At 50.6% G+C, this 17,090-nt stretch overlaps 1 protein-coding gene across 1 annotated transcript; it reads left to right on the top strand.

Moving 5' to 3' along the window:
• Positions 1-1,414: 1,414 nt before the first annotated feature.
• MANBAL (mannosidase beta like) lies at positions 1,415-9,672 on the top strand. Its single transcript, XM_041419344.1, has 4 exons — positions 1,415-1,450; positions 2,832-2,880; positions 4,570-4,764; positions 7,234-9,672. Exons 3-4 carry the CDS (start codon positions 4,615-4,617, stop codon positions 7,339-7,341), a joined length of 258 nt encoding a protein of 85 aa, XP_041275278.1. The 5' UTR covers positions 1,415-1,450; positions 2,832-2,880; positions 4,570-4,614; the 3' UTR covers positions 7,342-9,672.
• Positions 9,673-17,090: the final 7,418 nt, after the last annotated feature.

The raw sequence follows: 17,090 nt of genomic DNA on the forward strand, positions 1-17,090 counted from the left end.
CACTTTCCCCTTTGTAGCTCATCTTATGGAGACATCTCCAGTTCAGAACTGGAAACTGGACAGGACATTAAATGAAGTCCCTGTCAAGAGCAAAGCCAAAAGCACATATTAATTGATCCTGCCAGAGCATGTCAAGGGAGAAGATGAAAACCTTGTGGATACAGGGAAACCCACCAGGACTGAAAGGCCACATAATTGGTGGTGGGATCAAAACCCTCACAGGGATTTAGGGGTGAGTACATTAAGCCTGAGGTGTAAAGGCCTGGGGTGCTTCTGCCATGGGCACCCAGCCCGGATGAGAGGACACAGCCTCAAGCTGCACCAGGGGAGGTTTAGGTTGGACATTAGGAGGAATTCTTCACAGAGAGGGCGATTAGGCATTGGAATGGGCTGCCCAGGGAGGTGGTGGAGACACCATCCCTGGAGGTGTTTAAGGGAAGACTGGACACGGCACTCAGTGCCCTGGCTTGGCTGACAGGTGGTGTTGGGCCATAGGTTGGATCGGTGACCTCAGGGATCCTTTCCAACCTTACTGATTCAGGGATTCTGTGACCCACAGGGGCTGGGCACCCACAGGCACCCACGGCTGGAATGGCCCACGGACCATAGAGCTGACTGGCCCCAGAGTATTGGAGGAACACAGCAATGGAGCCCCCAAACCCCACTGCCCCTGCCCCCAGGCCCCCCACCACCCTCAGGTGCCCTTAGAAGGCAGAGCACAGCGGGTGCTGGGGCGCTGCAGAGGGCAGCTCTTGGGGGGTTGCTAGGGACGGTTGCTGGGATGGTTGCTAGGAATGGTTGCTGGGATGGTTGCTAGGGATGGTTGCTGGGATAGTTGCTAGGCACAGTTACCAGGGGAGGTTGCTAGGAATGGTTGCTGGGATGGTTGCTAGGGATGGTTGCTGGGATAGTTGCTAGGCACAGTTGCCAGGGGAGGTTGCTAGGGATGGTTGCTGGGATGGTTGCAGGGATGGTTGGAGGGACAGTTGCCAGGGCTGTTGCCGGGGCAGTTGCTGGGATGGTTGCCGGGATGGCTGTCACGGCCGGTTGCTGGGATGGTTGCTGGGATGGTTGCCGGGATGGCTGTCACGGCCGGTTGCCGGGATGGCTGTCACGGTCGGTTTCTGGGATGGTTGCCGGGATGGTTGCCGGGATGGCTGTCACGGCCGGTTTCTGGGATGGTTGCCGGGATGGCTGTCACGGCCGGTTTCTGGGATGGTTGCCGGGATGGTTGCCGGGATGGCTGTCACGGCCGGTTTCTGGGATGGTTGCCGGGATGGTTGCCGGGATGGCTGTCACGGCCGGTTTCTGGGATGGTTGCCGGGAAGCTGTCACGGCCGGTTGCCGCCTGTTGCCGGGGCGGGCGGCGGCCGGGCCGGAAGCGCTTCCAGCGGCCGGGAAGCCGTTCCGGGGCGGCGCGGGCCGGGAGCGGAGCGGAGCGGAGCGGGCGGTGAGCGGGGCCGTGCCGGTTCTGCGGGCACGGGGCGCTGCCCAGGGGGGGCCGTGGCTGCAGCATCGCCCCGGGAGGCGAGCGCAGAGCCGGGGGGCCGCGCTGGAGGGAGGAGGGATGGAGGGAGGAAGGATGGAGGGAGGAGGGATGAAGGGATGGAGGGAGGAAGGATGGAGGGAGGAGGGATGGAGGGAGGAGGACGCGGCGTCCCCGCCCTGGGGCGCTCCTGCCGCAGCCCCGGCCCTTGTCCCCCCGCTGGTTCCTCGGGCCGGCATTCAGCGGTGCTGACAGGAACAGCCGGTGGAAATTGCCCAGGCTCCATCCCCACACCTCCTAAGCCATTTGAAAATTCCAGCTTGAGCTTATTTTTTTGCCTCGTCCTTTGACGGAGTCTTTCCCTGTACTTTATTTCCAAGAAGAAGCTAATACATATTACTTGAGCTGCTCCCGTGGCTTTGTCCTCTGCCAGTTATTTATGCAGTGCCAGGTGAAAACATCAGCTGGGAAACACAGTGCAGCAAGAAGAAAGGTTTGAGTTTCTCCTGGCTGGTGCACGGCCCTGATCCTGGAAGTCTTGGTTATTTGTCACAGGGCTGGTCCTGAGCCGTGGGGAGCAGCCACAACCTCGTTGGTGCTGTCACTGAGCAGAGCAGCAGCTGCAGCCCCCAGGAGCCCTGGCTGGAGCTGTGGGGAGAGGAGGGAGCTTCCCACTCCTCCAGCTCGTTCACTGGGTGTCAGACCTGGTGAATAAACTGGAAGGGGCAAGGACAGCTTCCTCTCAGGGTCTGACAGAGGAGTATTGATCTTCAAATGCAGTTTAACAAGAGCTGCTTTAATTGTGGCCGTGGTGAGGTGGTCTGAGGAGAAAGGCAGCTGACAGCCTGTGGAGAGGAAGAGATGTTATCTGAGGAAAAAGTGGTGAAACTGAGCTTTTTGGGAACAGGGAGGAAGGCTCCAGCATCCAGACCTGTTGGTTTAGGTGCAAGGCAGAGGCTTTGGGCACTGTGTGAACCACTGGAGTTTTTTCAAACTGAGGAATTTTGCTCAGAGTTGGGCTCCAGTGATGGCAGGAAAATCAGTGGTTGGAGCATGGGTTGCCTGAGCAAGCAAGGACACTGCTGTTATTAGTTGGAGCACAATGCCAGGTTTTTTCTGACCATGTTTCATGGGATACTGAATCAAATGGTGGTGGCAGCTGCTGGAGAGATCTTGGTGCTGGTCATGGCACCTGGATTTGTTAGAGAACTACTAATGCCCTTGGGGGAGGTCACCTACAAAAGGGGAAGGGAGGGGGAGAGTTGTAGAAGATGAGGACAGAGATTTTTTTGTTTTAATTGTATGTGTTTCCTTTTCCTGTTTATCTCTGTGTGTTGTGTTTCAGGTGTCTGAATTGGGGTTATCAGCAGGAGTTTATCCTGAGAAGACACCAGGTGAGGAATGAAGGAACTTCCCTTCCTGCTGTGTTTGAGGACAGGGGCCAGGGGCAGGCAACAACAATGTTTTCAAAAGATATCCAGATGAGATAAATGCAACTCAGAGGTGATTCTGTGTCTTGCTTAGGAACTGCTGCCTTAGTGGGTTGGGAGGGGTGATTTAAAAGGCAGAAGCAATTGGGATGAGCCACATGCATGCAGGCTTTGTTCAGAGCACTGAGCAGCCTTTGGGACTGGCTGAGCCTGGGTGGGTCACTGTGTGTCCTGACTTCATGTACAGGTCCCACACAGCCCTTGCTGACTGAGATTGAACCAGAATTTGAAACATTTTCTTTCACTGAAGTACAGACTTGGACAGGACCTCGAGAGGTCACCTATTCTTATCTCCTGGTTCAAAGGCAGAATTGTATATACCCACAGCCATCCCAGGCCAGTGCTTATCTGATCTGCTCTTCTGAATCACCAGGGATTCCACAGCCTCCCTATTCCAGTGGCTGGCAGTCTGTGCAGTTGGAAATGTTCTCCTGTCTTAAAATTCAAAATAACATTCTGTATTTCAGCTGAATGAAAACAAAATAATTTTTTTGCTAACTTATATACTTCTCCCTTTTGCGTGTCACCAAGTGATAGTTGCCTCTTGTGCAATGGCATTGAGTTGATTCTCAAATTTATCAACTATTACTTTGCTGGAATTTGCCATGTTTACCATCCTTCTGGACTGGGTCACATCTGCAGATTGCAACAACTTCCTCCCAGCCTGAGAAATGCAGAGATCTCTCCTGCTTTGGAGAGAATTCCTAGGAGGCAAGCTCAGCCTACAAGCTCAGTCACACCAAGCTTCAATGGTACAGAGAATTGTGACTCTCAGTGAGCAGTGCTGATCCAGGGAATGCACACTGGGATCATCCAGGTCAGGAAAACTGAGTGGGGCACTAATCACAGCTGAGTGTGATGGCATCTCAGACTAATTGGATTTCCCTTTGGGGACTTCCTGAGGCTTACTCTAGCAATTCTGGCAGGAGAGTTCTCCCTGTTGTGAAAAGCCATTACTCATTCATAGAACAAATTGACAACTCCATTAGCAAAAGATAAAGGGAGGAAGGAAGGATGGTCCCATGGCTGAGAAGCTTGGGACCCAGGAGATCAATATTTAACTGTGCCACAAACTACCTGTGACTGTTTTAAGTTGTATGGGGCTTAGTGTAACCACTAAAGCCACACTTAAATTTAATACACATAGCTCTCCTCTGCCTTCAGCAGAAACCTCACCTTCTGTGAGGTTTAAGTAGTTGGATTTGCACAGCATCTAAAACAACAAGGCTGTTACCACAGAGACAACATAAGTAAAAATAAGTAATAATCACCTTGCATGTGTGATCAGCTTTAGGAAGAAATGTATTCTTGCTTATTAAGCTTTTCCCTTAACGTTTCATGAACATGGTTCATATTTTGTCTGCTCCTCACCCACAAATGGTCTAATACCAGGAGTTGAGTGCTACTTTTGTAGGCAGGTGACAAAAGACAAACACCCCAATTAAACACAGCTTTCCTTTTCCTTTCTGTGGTTGCTCCAGTAGATCAAGAGTATCTTCAAAACTCCATGAGGGAGTCTGTCATTTTTGGATAACAGAAAGCAATGCCAGAAAGGATGATTCCAAAAACTGCTCTGTATTTTCTCCCTTGCAGTAACCAGTCTTCTTGAGAGCAGTAGAGGAGCAGGGTGCACTGACAATGGCTGCAGAGTTGGATTTCTCCCCACCTGAGATCCCTGAGCCCACGTTCATGGAGAACGTGCTACGCTATGGACTCTTCTTTGGAGCCATTTTCCAGCTGATCTGTGTGCTTGCCATCATCCTGCCCGTGTCCAAGTCCCACAAGACAGTAAGTGGTGCTCTTTAATATTGATATAAATGGGCAGAGTCAGAGAAGACAGGATGGGAGGGAATGTGGAGTGGCTAATGGAGACGCAGCTGCCCCTGGGATTAGTGACAGTTTCATTGTTCATTCTCCTTCCTTCCCTCTGGCTTTCCCATCTCCAGCTTCTGTCTTGTGATTTACCATCAGATAGGAAAGTCAGGAACAAATATCTGAGCCAGGATCTCTCTTAATATCAGTGAAAAAAGCAACCTGAAGCACTGACAAGGTGCTAAATGCATGTGCAGTTCCTGGCTGCAAGAGAAGGCTTTGTCCCATCCCATATTGTCACCCTGCTGCTGATTTGCTTCATTAATTGCCAGGACATCCCCTGGCAGGACCTGCCTTCAGGAAAAGAGAAATGACTCCGGGCTTGAGTTTGTGTGTGATTTCTGGAAGCAAGATGCAGGTGAAATTTCTAGTATAACCTAAAGATGAGGAAAGCAGTTTTCAGGAGTGACATCCCATCCAGTGCCCAAGGGTCCTTTGATGCAGTTGGCACAGGAGAAGTTGAAAGGGAAGGGTTGAGGTGAGCTGTTCCTCTAGACTGAGGGATGTCCTGCATCTGCCTGGCTTTTTTCATTTAAGAGAAAAATGTCTTTGGTGCTGGGGACAGGTATTTCAGTGCTGCAAGGTGATCAGGCTGCAAGTTTGGTGCTTTGATACAGATGTTGATGGTATATTTTCAATAACAACTCAACATGGAGAGTTTTGTTTTCAGAATATTTCCATGTTTGCTCCCTCCTGTGCAGAGGAAGCCTGGAAATTTTCAACCTCTTGGGGGAAGGGAATGCCTCAGGATGAGGCACAGAGTGAAGGATGAAGTTATGACCAAATTTTTCCACTTTTAACTGCTGGTGTGATGTGATGCTGTCCTGCCATGGGCCATGCTCCCTCCTGCTTGTCCTGCCACAGGAGCTGCAGCTCCCAGCCCGGGGATGAACAGGCAGTTGCTGGACACCATGCAGTGGCATTGCAAGTCTTAGAATCTTAGAATCATTCAGGTTGGAAAAAACCTTCAAGATCATTGAGTCCAACCTTTGCACTGCTACTCTGCAGCCACCAGCACCTGTCAGAGTCCATCATGTCCCCAGAAAATTTTTGAGAAATACCAGGTAACCCCATTCTTGAAAGTTGGAAAGAGTGAGAGCTTTGGAGTAGGAAACAGGAGACCAGCCCCCAGTTAAAATAAGGCTCAAGGACCTTTTACTGCTTACATCTGTAGTATGCCTTGATGTTTGCATACTCTAGTTTTTATTTTTTCCATTAAACTTTGCTTTTGATGTCCCCATATGACTTGTTTACAAAACCATAAACACCATAGGCTGCCCCTCCAGATCCTGAGAATGATGCTTGAGTCTGGGTAGGATATTGGGGAACTTGCTGTCTTGGAGCCTCAAACTTTGAAGTTTGGACATTAGAAGGCAGCAGTGTTCACGTTATGGCAGCAGCATTCTGCATCCCTGAGTAATAACCAGCTCCCTGTGCACTGATCACAGCTTTGGAAAGCCAGCCAAGTCTCCTTCCTTGGAAAGCCACACAGATGTGAGCTGTAATAGCCCAGTAACTTGAGAGACTTTGAACCAAGCCCTTTGATTAAAAGGACACTGTCAGATGCTGCCTCCCCCTCCATTATCTGGAGTTCTGCCTTGGAAGCTTGGAACTCGCACGTCTTGCTCAGCCATTTTTTGTGTGTCCTTTTCCAGTTGGCACACTTAGGCTGAGAGAACCCAAGATGCTAAAGCAATATTTATACTCAAATGCATTTAATGAAAGGAGGCAATCTGCATGTGTGTGCTTTCTCAGAGGAGACTGGCGCTGTTCCCTTGTGTTTTCACAAGATAACTAGATTTTATTTCCCATGGCTGCAATATTATCTCTCATCTTCTCTGAAGGAAACAAGCATCACATCTCAGTATTTTGTTAGTCCAGGTGAAGAAAGCTTTGCCTGCAATTCCCTCCTTGGATTTTAGAGGCTCTGAACTTTATATTCTTACTGCTGCTTTGGGGAATATTTTTTTGTCTTGCACGTGATAGTGATTAATGTTTGGCAGAAATGCCTGCTGACTGTTTCCATGCATCCTGGTGATTATGTTGTCTTTTCCTAATTCAAACAGTTTTCATTTAGTGTTGATTTTCTTCTTGCCTTCAAAGTTTTTCTTCTCCAAAGCCTGTTTTAGATATTTAAGCTTTTAATGGCATCTCTGGTAACAAGCTGTTTCTGTGCAGAAACTCACACTCATCAAAAAGCACATGCAGAAGGAGCAGAGATGATACTGCTCAAGTCTCATTAAATGTGGCCTCAGTTTGACATCCATGTGTTCCAAGAGACACCCAGCATTTGTTTCCTCTGGCTTATACTTGAATCCCCAAAGCAACCTGTTAGCAAATGGTAAAAAAAATAGTTACTGACTATTTCTTAATTGATTCTTGCAGGACTCAGACAGTTTTGAGCCTAAGAATTCCGAGCCGGTGAAGAAGCCAAAGGCAACTGCTCCACAGATAAGCAAGAAACCAAAGAAGGAAACAAAAAAGAAACGATAGAGATGTGACTGCTGAGCCTCCCAAGACCAAATAACCACCTGTAATTGTGCTTCCTCAGAGACAACATCAAAGGCAACTAACTCTCTTAATGGTTTTCTGGCATTGCCATCTTTTACTTTTCAGGAGCAGGGGAGAAGAAACCTAGAAGAGTGGAAGGGTTGGGGTTCTGCCATAGATTTCTTACAAGCAAAGAGAACTTCTCATATCCAGGACTTCATTTGACTTGATTGATGTGTCAGTCACCATTAAAGTGACTTCTTCCAGTTCTGGTGGGTAGAGAGGGCTGTTGGCCTGGCTCCTCCATGCTGGCTGGGATTTGTAGTGAAGTCCCTCTGGAAAGTGGAGCATGAGTTTGCTATTTGGATACCGGTTTGTGTTGTGTTTTTTGAAGGCAGAGGGATCAAATGGATCAAGAATGCCACACTACACAGCTTTGTATTCATCTCTGTTGTCATCTAGTCTGAAATACATAGCTGCATTTTATGGCTTAATCATAATGCCTTTGTCATATTCTTTAATTCTTTAGGTAATAACTCACCAGATTCCAGACTGCTGGAGATGAAAGCTTTCATTTCCCAGCGTCGCTGCCTCTCGTTCCCCACCCATGCACTCTTCTTTTCTATTCCCACCTTTGAAAGCAGGTACATTTCAGGGAACTGAGGCTGTGGTGGGGATTGCAATGACTACAAGAATCAGGAAACAATTTGGCTCTAGAAGGTGCAGGATTTAATGGCCGTGCTAGGGGAGTTGTTCTTGGAGACTTGGGAAGACCAGGCACTGCGTGCTGGAGAAGAGCTGCCGAGGTGGGAGCCTGGTTCACTGGTGGGAGTATCAGCCTGCAGTGCCTCTGTGTGCCATGGATAACCCCTCCTGCCAGCTGGCTGAGCCCTGACCATGGGCCCTCTTTCAGCACAGCTGGGCATCATTGCACTTGCAGATCCCCTCCAGCCTTCCCTGCCCGGTCTGCTCCATCTCCTCTGGCTGAATTCCTCCTGAGGGTGAACACCTTCTCAGCCTGAGGAGAGGAGGTATTTTAACATCCAAGGGGTGGCAGGCCAGCTGTGTACCATGGCAGGAGACACAGACACTGTGTTCCTTCAGGCTCTGGCTCTCCAGGCCCAGGGACAATCCAGGACTGGATTTAAATGTGGCTAGACAGGACTGGAAGGAGATAGGTGGTGACATAGGCACGGAGTCTCTGTAGAGCAGCTCGAGCTTCCTGATGCCAGCTCACATCTTGGTTTGTTTGATCAGCAGTGAGTCAATGGGAGGAGAACCTGCTCTCTGAGGCGCACCCAGGGTTCAGAGTGGCTTTGAAGGAAGGGTTCTCCCTGGCAGGGCTGCAAGTCTGTGATCCTCTTTGCATACACAGGCTCGCATCCTGGAGTCACAAGTGCCTGGTGAGCCCAGGTGTGTGTTCTGTAACAGCAGGTGAACAGCACATTTACAGAAACCATCAGTGCTGAGAACAGCCCTCATCAGTGAGTGAACAGTCCTCTGCTCACTCTTGCTGTTGGTGGGGTGACAGATGGGTCCCAGAACCAGTGTGGCTCTGATGTCCCTGCTCCAGGCTCTCTGATGCTCTTAGCCAGAATGCTGGCACCAAGGTGCACTTCTTAAAATCCAGCTTGGAGTTCCGCTTTAAATTCTGCTTTTTAATTTTTTTTTTTTAAGCTACATGAAGGCAGTACCAGGAGGACAGAACAAAGCATGGGAGACACAAGCACTCTAAAGTTGCTTTAAGTTCTCAGTACAAAGAAAGATTACAAAAAGTTCCCACGCAAATAACAAAGAACAGTGTTGTGCCATGAGTTTCCATGGTGGACCTGTGCTCTGTCTCTGATCTGCAGGGCAAAGAAAAGCCCTGAGTAGGTTCTGCAGATCATTCTTTCCATTTTAATACATGAGAATGGTTTTATGTAAATTCCAGCTTTCTGCAGGTTACCTAAAGCAGGGGGTTAATGCTTTAATGGAATCACAGGACACACGTTATCCAAAATACAGAGTCACTTCTGCAGCTCAGAACCAGTGAGCAGTGGGCACTGTGTGGCTGTTACCTGAAATAGCAGCTGCTACATCAATGTCCACATCCAGCTGTTTGCAGGCTGGCTCACTCATTGCTCAGTAGAAATCTTGGATGTTGGGGTTTGGTTTTGCTGGGGGTAAGAGGGATGAAGATAAATTCCCCAGTCTGTTCCTGACAGCTTTATACCTATTTGAATGCTCTTGTTTGCTGAACTTCGAGTATGTAGAGATTACCAATAACCCATGTGTTTTAGTTTATCCTGAAATGTGTAATAAATGCCATCAGAATCTTTGTTATAAAAGAAATCTGTGTTTAAAGTTGTGCTGCCTGTTCCCTCACACTGACTATGAAAGCTGCCAGAACTCCCAGACTATAGGAACACAGGGAAATAAATAACCTATTCATTAAAATGATCCATTAAGGGAAATCCTTTCAGATCCTTTAATCTGTGAGAAATTGGTTAGTTAATACTGTCAGGCATGTGTGCATCTGTATCTGTGTTTGACTTGGAAGTAGCAAACTATTTCCTAACACTGCTTCTCCTTCCTGGAAGGAGGGAAAAAAACAGCCAGTGACTAAATCAATTTGCCCCCTATGAGAGGTTTTTGGTTCTAAGAGCCCCCACAAAGGTAGCCCAAATAAAGGCATAATTTGTTAACAATGCAAGCAGGGGATTAGATGGGGATTCAGTAGGCTGGTAAAAGGGATTTTCAGGAGCCCAGGTTTGCATGGCTGGGGCATGGGGCTGTCTGGTGGCTCTTCTTGGCTGCAGTGAGACCAGTGGTAGCCAGGCTCTGGCAAGTGTGTCTTGGTTCTCTCACTAGAAAACCAAAGCAGAGAAGGACTAGTGTGGTGACTCCTTTAATTCCCAAGCACTTTTCTCCAGGCTGTTTTGTAATTAACATCCCAAAGGGAGCTGAAGACCTCATTAAGTCAATTTTATTGAAGGGGAGGTTTTCAAAGGTCTGTCTCCAGGTTCCTGCCAGCAGGCAGCACCTCTGCAGCCCCACCTTGCTCTGCCACCCGAAGCCAGGAGCTGGCTGAGGGCTGGATTTCCTCTGCTAGTGTGTGTCTCAGAGTTCCTGTCCCTCAGCAGGACATGCCCCAGCTCTGAAGAAACGTGGCTGGGAGATGGGAGTTCTTTCCCCTGTTTTTGATCACATTCAAGCAGCTCTGCCTCTCTGGCCATGCTGCTCTGCAGAGCTGTGGCCGTGGCTGTCCCCTGGAGCTGTCCCCTGGAGCTGTCCCACGCTCACAATGCATCCTTGTGCTCCCCCAGAGCCAGCAGCACAATCCCTTGAGACAGACTAATAAGTAGCTCGTGACTGGAGTTCCAGTTCACATAGTTCAATTAAATCCCTGTTAATCTTGTTCAGACCTAATTTGCTTTCATTCTCATACACACTCCTCTCTCAGCAGAGGTTCTGCTGAGGTTCCCTGCTGCCAGGGCTGGAGAGCCCCAGGCCCTCAGCCCATCAGACACTGATGTGTGCACAGCAGCCCCCTTGTCGAGTCAATAAGCTCAGATTATTTCCCAGCCTGTCACAAAGAATGAAAATACTCCTTCAGTGCCTGGGTTTAGAGAGGGTCAGGCTTTCTGGAAGTGCTTGAGGAGACCATAAGGAAGCTGTAGGAAGGGAGGACCTGCTCAGTGTCTGTTTGCCAGGGCACTGCTCAACCATTCCCCTGTGTGTGTGTGTTCATTTTTGGACAGCTGGGAGCTGGGGTGCTGGACTTCTCTCCTGGGAGCATTTCTTCCACACTGATACTTCTTTCAGGCAGAAGTTGTGTTGTTCACAGCCTGTGGCCTGCAGGGATTGAGATGACTGTATTGATTTAGTTGTTTGTTTATTAATCTCATGAGGCATCAGGGACTGACTGCAGTGAGAAAATGGGATGATGAATGGAGAGTGCTGGAGTACAGAGCATTGCTGTGTGTTTGATGGTTAGCTCGATTGCTGGCCTTGGCACTGGGAAGGGATCTGACCCTCCTCTTCCTCATGCAGCCAGGAGGGATGATTTGTTTGGGAAGCATTCCCTTTCTCCCCGGCCACAGATGTGGGCTGTAATCAGTGTTTGCATTCCTCCTCCAGCTGACAGTCACTGCAGGTCCAAGGTCCAGCTCTTCTCTGGCACTTTGTGGCTTTTGAGTGGTGGTTTGTGGGGGTGTTTTCTGGCTTTTGGTACCCAGGCCACTGTGCAGTAGCTGCTCCAAGTGTCTCTTGCTTGGAGCTGACAATTGCAGGGCAATGAAATCGGCTTCCTGCCTCTGCCTTGAAATTCAGCTGATTTTCCCATTTCATGGTGCTTCTTCCCAATTTGTGGCTTTTCTGTCACCATAAATCACTCTTCTTGTTGCTTCCAGCCTGCAGACTCACATCCACTGCAGTAGTTCTGTCCTTGCAGACACATTTTACCCAGCAGTGACAGTGGGCATTACCTGCTGTTATCAAGGACTGATACAAAGAAGGAACAGGAGCAGGAGCCCCCAGGACGGAGGAAGGTGTCCCTTTGTAAATTTTGGCAATGATTTTTTCAGGCAGCAGATGTAACAGCCAGGGAAGGAATTCTCCCTGCCTTGGGAGCCCCGGGTACCCCTGGACAGCTGTGCCAAGCACATCATCCCTCCAAGCCACGAGGACCAAACCCACCCCACACCACACTTCTGAACCCGTGATGAGTGAGTGCTGTGGTGCTGCCTGTGCCCCACAGCACCCCTCAGATCCTGCTCCTCACCAGCACACACAAGGTTTGTCTTATGCAATCCCAAACCTCTTGCAGTGCCCACTTCCCTCCTCACAGCTTCCCTGGTTTCATTTCCTGCCTGAGGCCCTGGTGTGGCTTTGATGCCCCTTGCACTCTGCTTGCCATCCCTGGGAATCCCCAGTCCAGGGGAGGACTCAGCGATGCAGAGCAGGGGGCTGGAGCACAGAGGCTGATGGGCTCCTCCATGGTTTCAGTCCAGCCTTTCTGGCTGCTGGGTAAAAGGTAAACCTGCTTTGGGTCACATTTTAAAACATCTGTTACCTGGTTGATGTTTCTCGTTGTGTGAAAGGAGCTCAGCTCCAAAGTGGGGGAGCTGTGGGTGGAAGGGCTCTCACTTCTCCCTGTCTCTAGCTCCAGACAAGGAGCTGTGTCTTTGGCATCACGCTCTGCTGGAAGTCCCATTTGCACAGCTTTCTTGTGTGTCAAACCTGCACTCGGGACAGCTCCATGTTTCCTGCCAGAGGCTGTCCCAGCCTCTGAGCTGCCACCCCTGGGTCAAGTTCAGCCAGTCCCAGTGCATGGACTGGGGCCATGGAAGGCATCAGCAATGGCCTGAGACATCTCATATCTTGCCCAGGCTGAACTCAGGGGTCCCTGGCTCCAAGGCTTGTTCCTGCTGCCTTGCCTTTGGCTGCTCTTGTGCAAAAGCCATCCCAAGCTTATAAATTCACCTTGCCATGAGCCAAAGTCCAGAGTACAACAGACACTGTCGAGCTCTGCAGGCAAAGCCTCTCCTGCAGCTCCAGGAATCAGCTCCAGACGTTCCCTGCTGTTATTTGTGCCTCAGCTCTGGCTGCACAGGCAGGATCCGTGCTGGAGCTGTGTTGCTGCTGTGGAGCTTGTGGGGTGACATCCCTGTGGCTCCCTGAGGGCAGCTCTTGCCCAGTGCTCTAGCAAAGGGCCAGACTGCAGCTCAGGGCTGTGTGCAGGAGAGGGTCCTCATGGCTGTGCTTCCACAGAGCAGCTGCTTGTGCTGCCGTGGTGCCTCCAGGAGGAGCAGATTTTGAGAAAAGCTGCAAACAGTTCTCATCCCTACCTCCCCCCTCACTTAACTTGTTTTAAGCTGAGCTGGGATCCAACTATCACATGGTTTAAGATTTTCAGATTCAGACTGTGGCCTCCTTCACCCATCCCTTGCTCCAAGGACCAAGGCTGGATGATTAAGGGGAAACACCCTGGTGTCTGCTCTGGCTCTGCTTGCTCAGGCTGCAGGCAGGCCAGCAAGCAGCTGGGTGCTGGCAGGGAGGAGCACCCCAGCCCTGGGGCAGGGTCTCCTGGATGTGGCTACCAGAGCTCTGCACCAGCCAGCCATCCTCTGCTGCTCTGCCACCAAATCAAGCCAGAAGCAGGGCTATAAATCTCATCTGCTTGAGTTTCTTGAGTTTTTCTGAATTGCTCTTTTCTGTGGATACTAAGACTGGCCAAAAAGCAGAATTTCCATGCTGGGAGATGCCAACATCTTGTGTGTGGCTTTCATGCTGAGCTGAGGCAAGAAGCAAAACGTGTCAGATTTTTGCCCAAACGAGCTATTCCAAGATACTTAATTCAGATTGTATCAAAGCATATTTTACCAGTCAGAACTCTGACAGGAAATGTTGTGCCTTTATTGACCATGCAGATAATTTCAGCCCACAGCTGTTGAACTCAGTGCCTCCTTATTAAATATTTGCATGTCACCGAGTCAGTGGCTTCCCCGCAGCCCTTTCCCCCAGGGAATTTTGCAATGACACTTCCTGGCAGGGGCTAAGGGCCCCTCTTGCACAGCAGATTGTCACCACACTGAGGGACACAACAGGTCCTGAGCCCTCCTGGTAATTTCTTCTCTGGTGCCCCTTTTTATCCCATAACCTGCAGGATGCTGGCAATCTCTGCTCAGCTCCTGCAGCCCTGATGCTCAGTGTGGGAGAGAATGGCCAGAATGAGCATTTCTAGCATGAAATATTGCCAAATGGCTCGTGCTGCAGGGTTATTCTGGCCAATCCCCCTTAGTAAATCAGCTCCTGAGCTTGAAACTGCAGCTTCCCTAACGGGGCTGATGGTGCTGATCATTTCCCATCTCACACTCACTATTTTCAGAGCTGTAAAGCTCAATGAAAATCATAAAATCTCAGGGCAAGAGCCACAACTGCCTCTCTCTCTCTGTCCAGCATCTCAAACACAACCATTATATTATTAATAGTAATAATTCCTGCAACTGTATTTGCAATTTGCAGTGAACAAAGTGCAGCCTCAGGAACAGAATCCAATAGACAAAACTTATTCACGCGTGCCAAGGGGATGCTTAAAAATAAAGCTGGCTGGAGATGAATAGATGTTTTGTTGTAAATCCACGGTTACTTTGGGGAGGTCAGGGCTCAGATCAAATACTGGACCCAACAAGCACCCTCTTACCTCACAGGAGGATTTCAGGAGCCCTGCGGAGCAGTTTGATCTGCACACCTGGAGGGGAAGGAGCCACGTACCTACTTACTTACTCATGAGCATGACAGCATCTGCCCACAGTAACTCTCATTCTTCTTGTTGCTGATGAAACTCGTGTAAAGGTCAGCAAGAAAACACAGAAATACCTGAGCATGTCTTCATTTCTTTTTAAAGTATCATTTCAAGACGTCCTGTAATAACCGAGCCGCTGGAAATACTCAGTGCTACTTTTGTTCAAATTGAAAGTACCTGGTTTTAGTTTCTGTAACCCTCTTCCTCTCTGGGTGGGTTTTATCAGCGCTATTTAAAAGTGAAGAATCATATCAAGAAAATAAGTTTCGGACGAGAGACTGAAATCTCTGGTTGGGTGAAAAAAGCAGCAATTTGCATTAGACTGGTTAAAGATAAATATTTGGAGAGAGGCAAGAGGCAAAGGGAAGTGGGTGGCCAGGGCTCATCAGGCTCCAGACCTCATGTCTGAGCCAGGAGTGTCCTGAGGTGAGCTGGGTTGCTTAAATGCTCTTCAGTCGCACTATCACCAGCACTGCGTGTTTAATGTCAGCCCTGTGAGGGCACATTCCAGCATCTGAGACCAAAAGATAAGAGTCTGGGGTTTAGACAGTGTCTGTTTGTCATTTTAGATTTGCACATTGGCATCATCCTCGAGGAAGGAGCAGAGGTTGTGGTGGACTTGGTCTGGCTGTTGAAAGGCTCGGCGCTGTGGGTGTTTGCCTTCCAGCCATGGGCCGGCACCGCCAGAGATGGGAACTCCGATTGGGAGGACAGCCTGGAGAAAAGAAGTTGATTGCAAAAGAGAAAAACAAAATACAAATATTTATAAGTCATAATTGCATCTTAGATTTGGGTCTGGATCCAGTAGAGGCTGAGTCATCCTCACCAGCTCAGCCGGGGCTGGAGCCAGGTCCCCACTCCCCGGGGTGCTCTCCCCTCCGGCAGAGCTCCGGGCTGGAGTGGGCGCTCCTGGGACAGGGAGGGACAGGGGAGTGTCCCTGTGTCCCTGGCACAGCAGGGAGAAGGCGTGGGGCTGCCCAGGCATTGGTGTGAGCCCCTCATTCCCGCGTGGATGAGCAGAGCAGCACCCGGGACTGCCCCACACACCGGCTCAATCCCTTCATCCCACAGCGGATGAAGAATCCTCCCGTCCACAGCTGAATAGCATAGGGGGTGGGCTAAGAATTAACACCCCCAAGCCTCGGGACAAGCCAGGCTGCGGCTGGATGCTCCGGCCCCAGAGCACACACGCCACGGGTGTCCGGGGAGCCCGGCCGGGCTGGGCCAGCCCTGGGAGGGAGCCCAGAGGGAAAGCGTCTCCTGGCCGGCTGGAGGGACCTTATCAGCGGCAGCTCCTCCCAGGGAAGGGCCCCTCACAATGCGCTGGCCGGGGGTGATGGATCGGCGCGTGCATGACTCCCTGTTCCTGGTGACTCATGGATTCGCCGGCCTTCGCCAGTGTCATGGGAAATATTTTTTTAATAACTCAAAAGGCGGGGGGGAAGGAGTGGGAAACAGAAAGAAAAACTCCACCACATAGTTCTTTAAAAGTTGTTAACTTCCCAAATTGTTTCTGAGATGTCAGCTCTTGCTCAGAGGAAGGAGGGTTTTCGGAAAACCCCCGCGGAGTGGCTGCGGGGTTGGTCGGAGGGGTGGCAAGGAGGGCAGAGGCGGTGCTGGCTGTGGAAACGCAAGGGTCACTGCAGCTGGCCAGCAGCCGAGCGTGCCGCATAAAAGAGCTAAATGTGGGTTTAAGGAGTGGACTGCTTCACCCCCTTTCTTCCTGGAGGATAACGTGACAGCGAGCACTTCAATGGATCGCCAGTGGGGGAGGTGGGAGGGCTGCCAGCGCCGCTGAGCTGGTCGGGCAGCCCCGACGGGCTGGGTGCAGGCATCGGGGCACCCGGCTGAGCCCGTGTGTGCACCCCGGCACTGCTCGGTGCCAGGGCAAAGCTGGGCATTTCCCACCTCCTGCTGCTGCTGCTGCAAGGGGAGGGTGCTGAGGAGCAAGGGGAACGACGGGTGGAACTGTTCCCGTGTGCCCACCTGCCTGAGTGGAACTCAGGGGCACACACAACTGAGGGGTGATGCTGCCAGCTGGGGACTGGGGCTCCCAGGAACACCCGCAGCTCCACTCTGCCTTGTTTTGGATTCGGCACCGGCTTCAGGGCCGAGCTGGGTGGGAGGTGTTAACCCCTAAATGGAATGGATGCCCCGGCGGAGCACAGACACCGCTGAGTGCCTGCGCTGCCTCCAAAGGGGCCCCACGAAGTTCCCGGGTTCCCAGGGAGGCACAGGACGAGGTTTATCTTTGCCTGCTTTTCCATCTGAAGTTTTGCCTCCTTCCGACTTCACAGAAGGGGGAACGTGGGTTGCAGTCCTCTGGGAAGGCGAGGTGTCCCTCCTGGGGATGGGGAGGAACAGAACCTGACAAAACAGCATTTCCCTGCAATTCGCCGTGCGTTAGAGCAGTTGAATAAAGCGAACCGCAACCCAGCCTCCTGAAAATCACTTTTGTGTCACC

Source organism: Onychostruthus taczanowskii, unplaced genomic scaffold (genome assembly GCF_017590055.1).
Source record: "Onychostruthus taczanowskii isolate IOZ18803 unplaced genomic scaffold, ASM1759005v1 scaffold60, whole genome shotgun sequence".
Lineage (NCBI taxonomy): Eukaryota > Metazoa > Chordata > Aves > Passeriformes > Passeridae > Onychostruthus > Onychostruthus taczanowskii.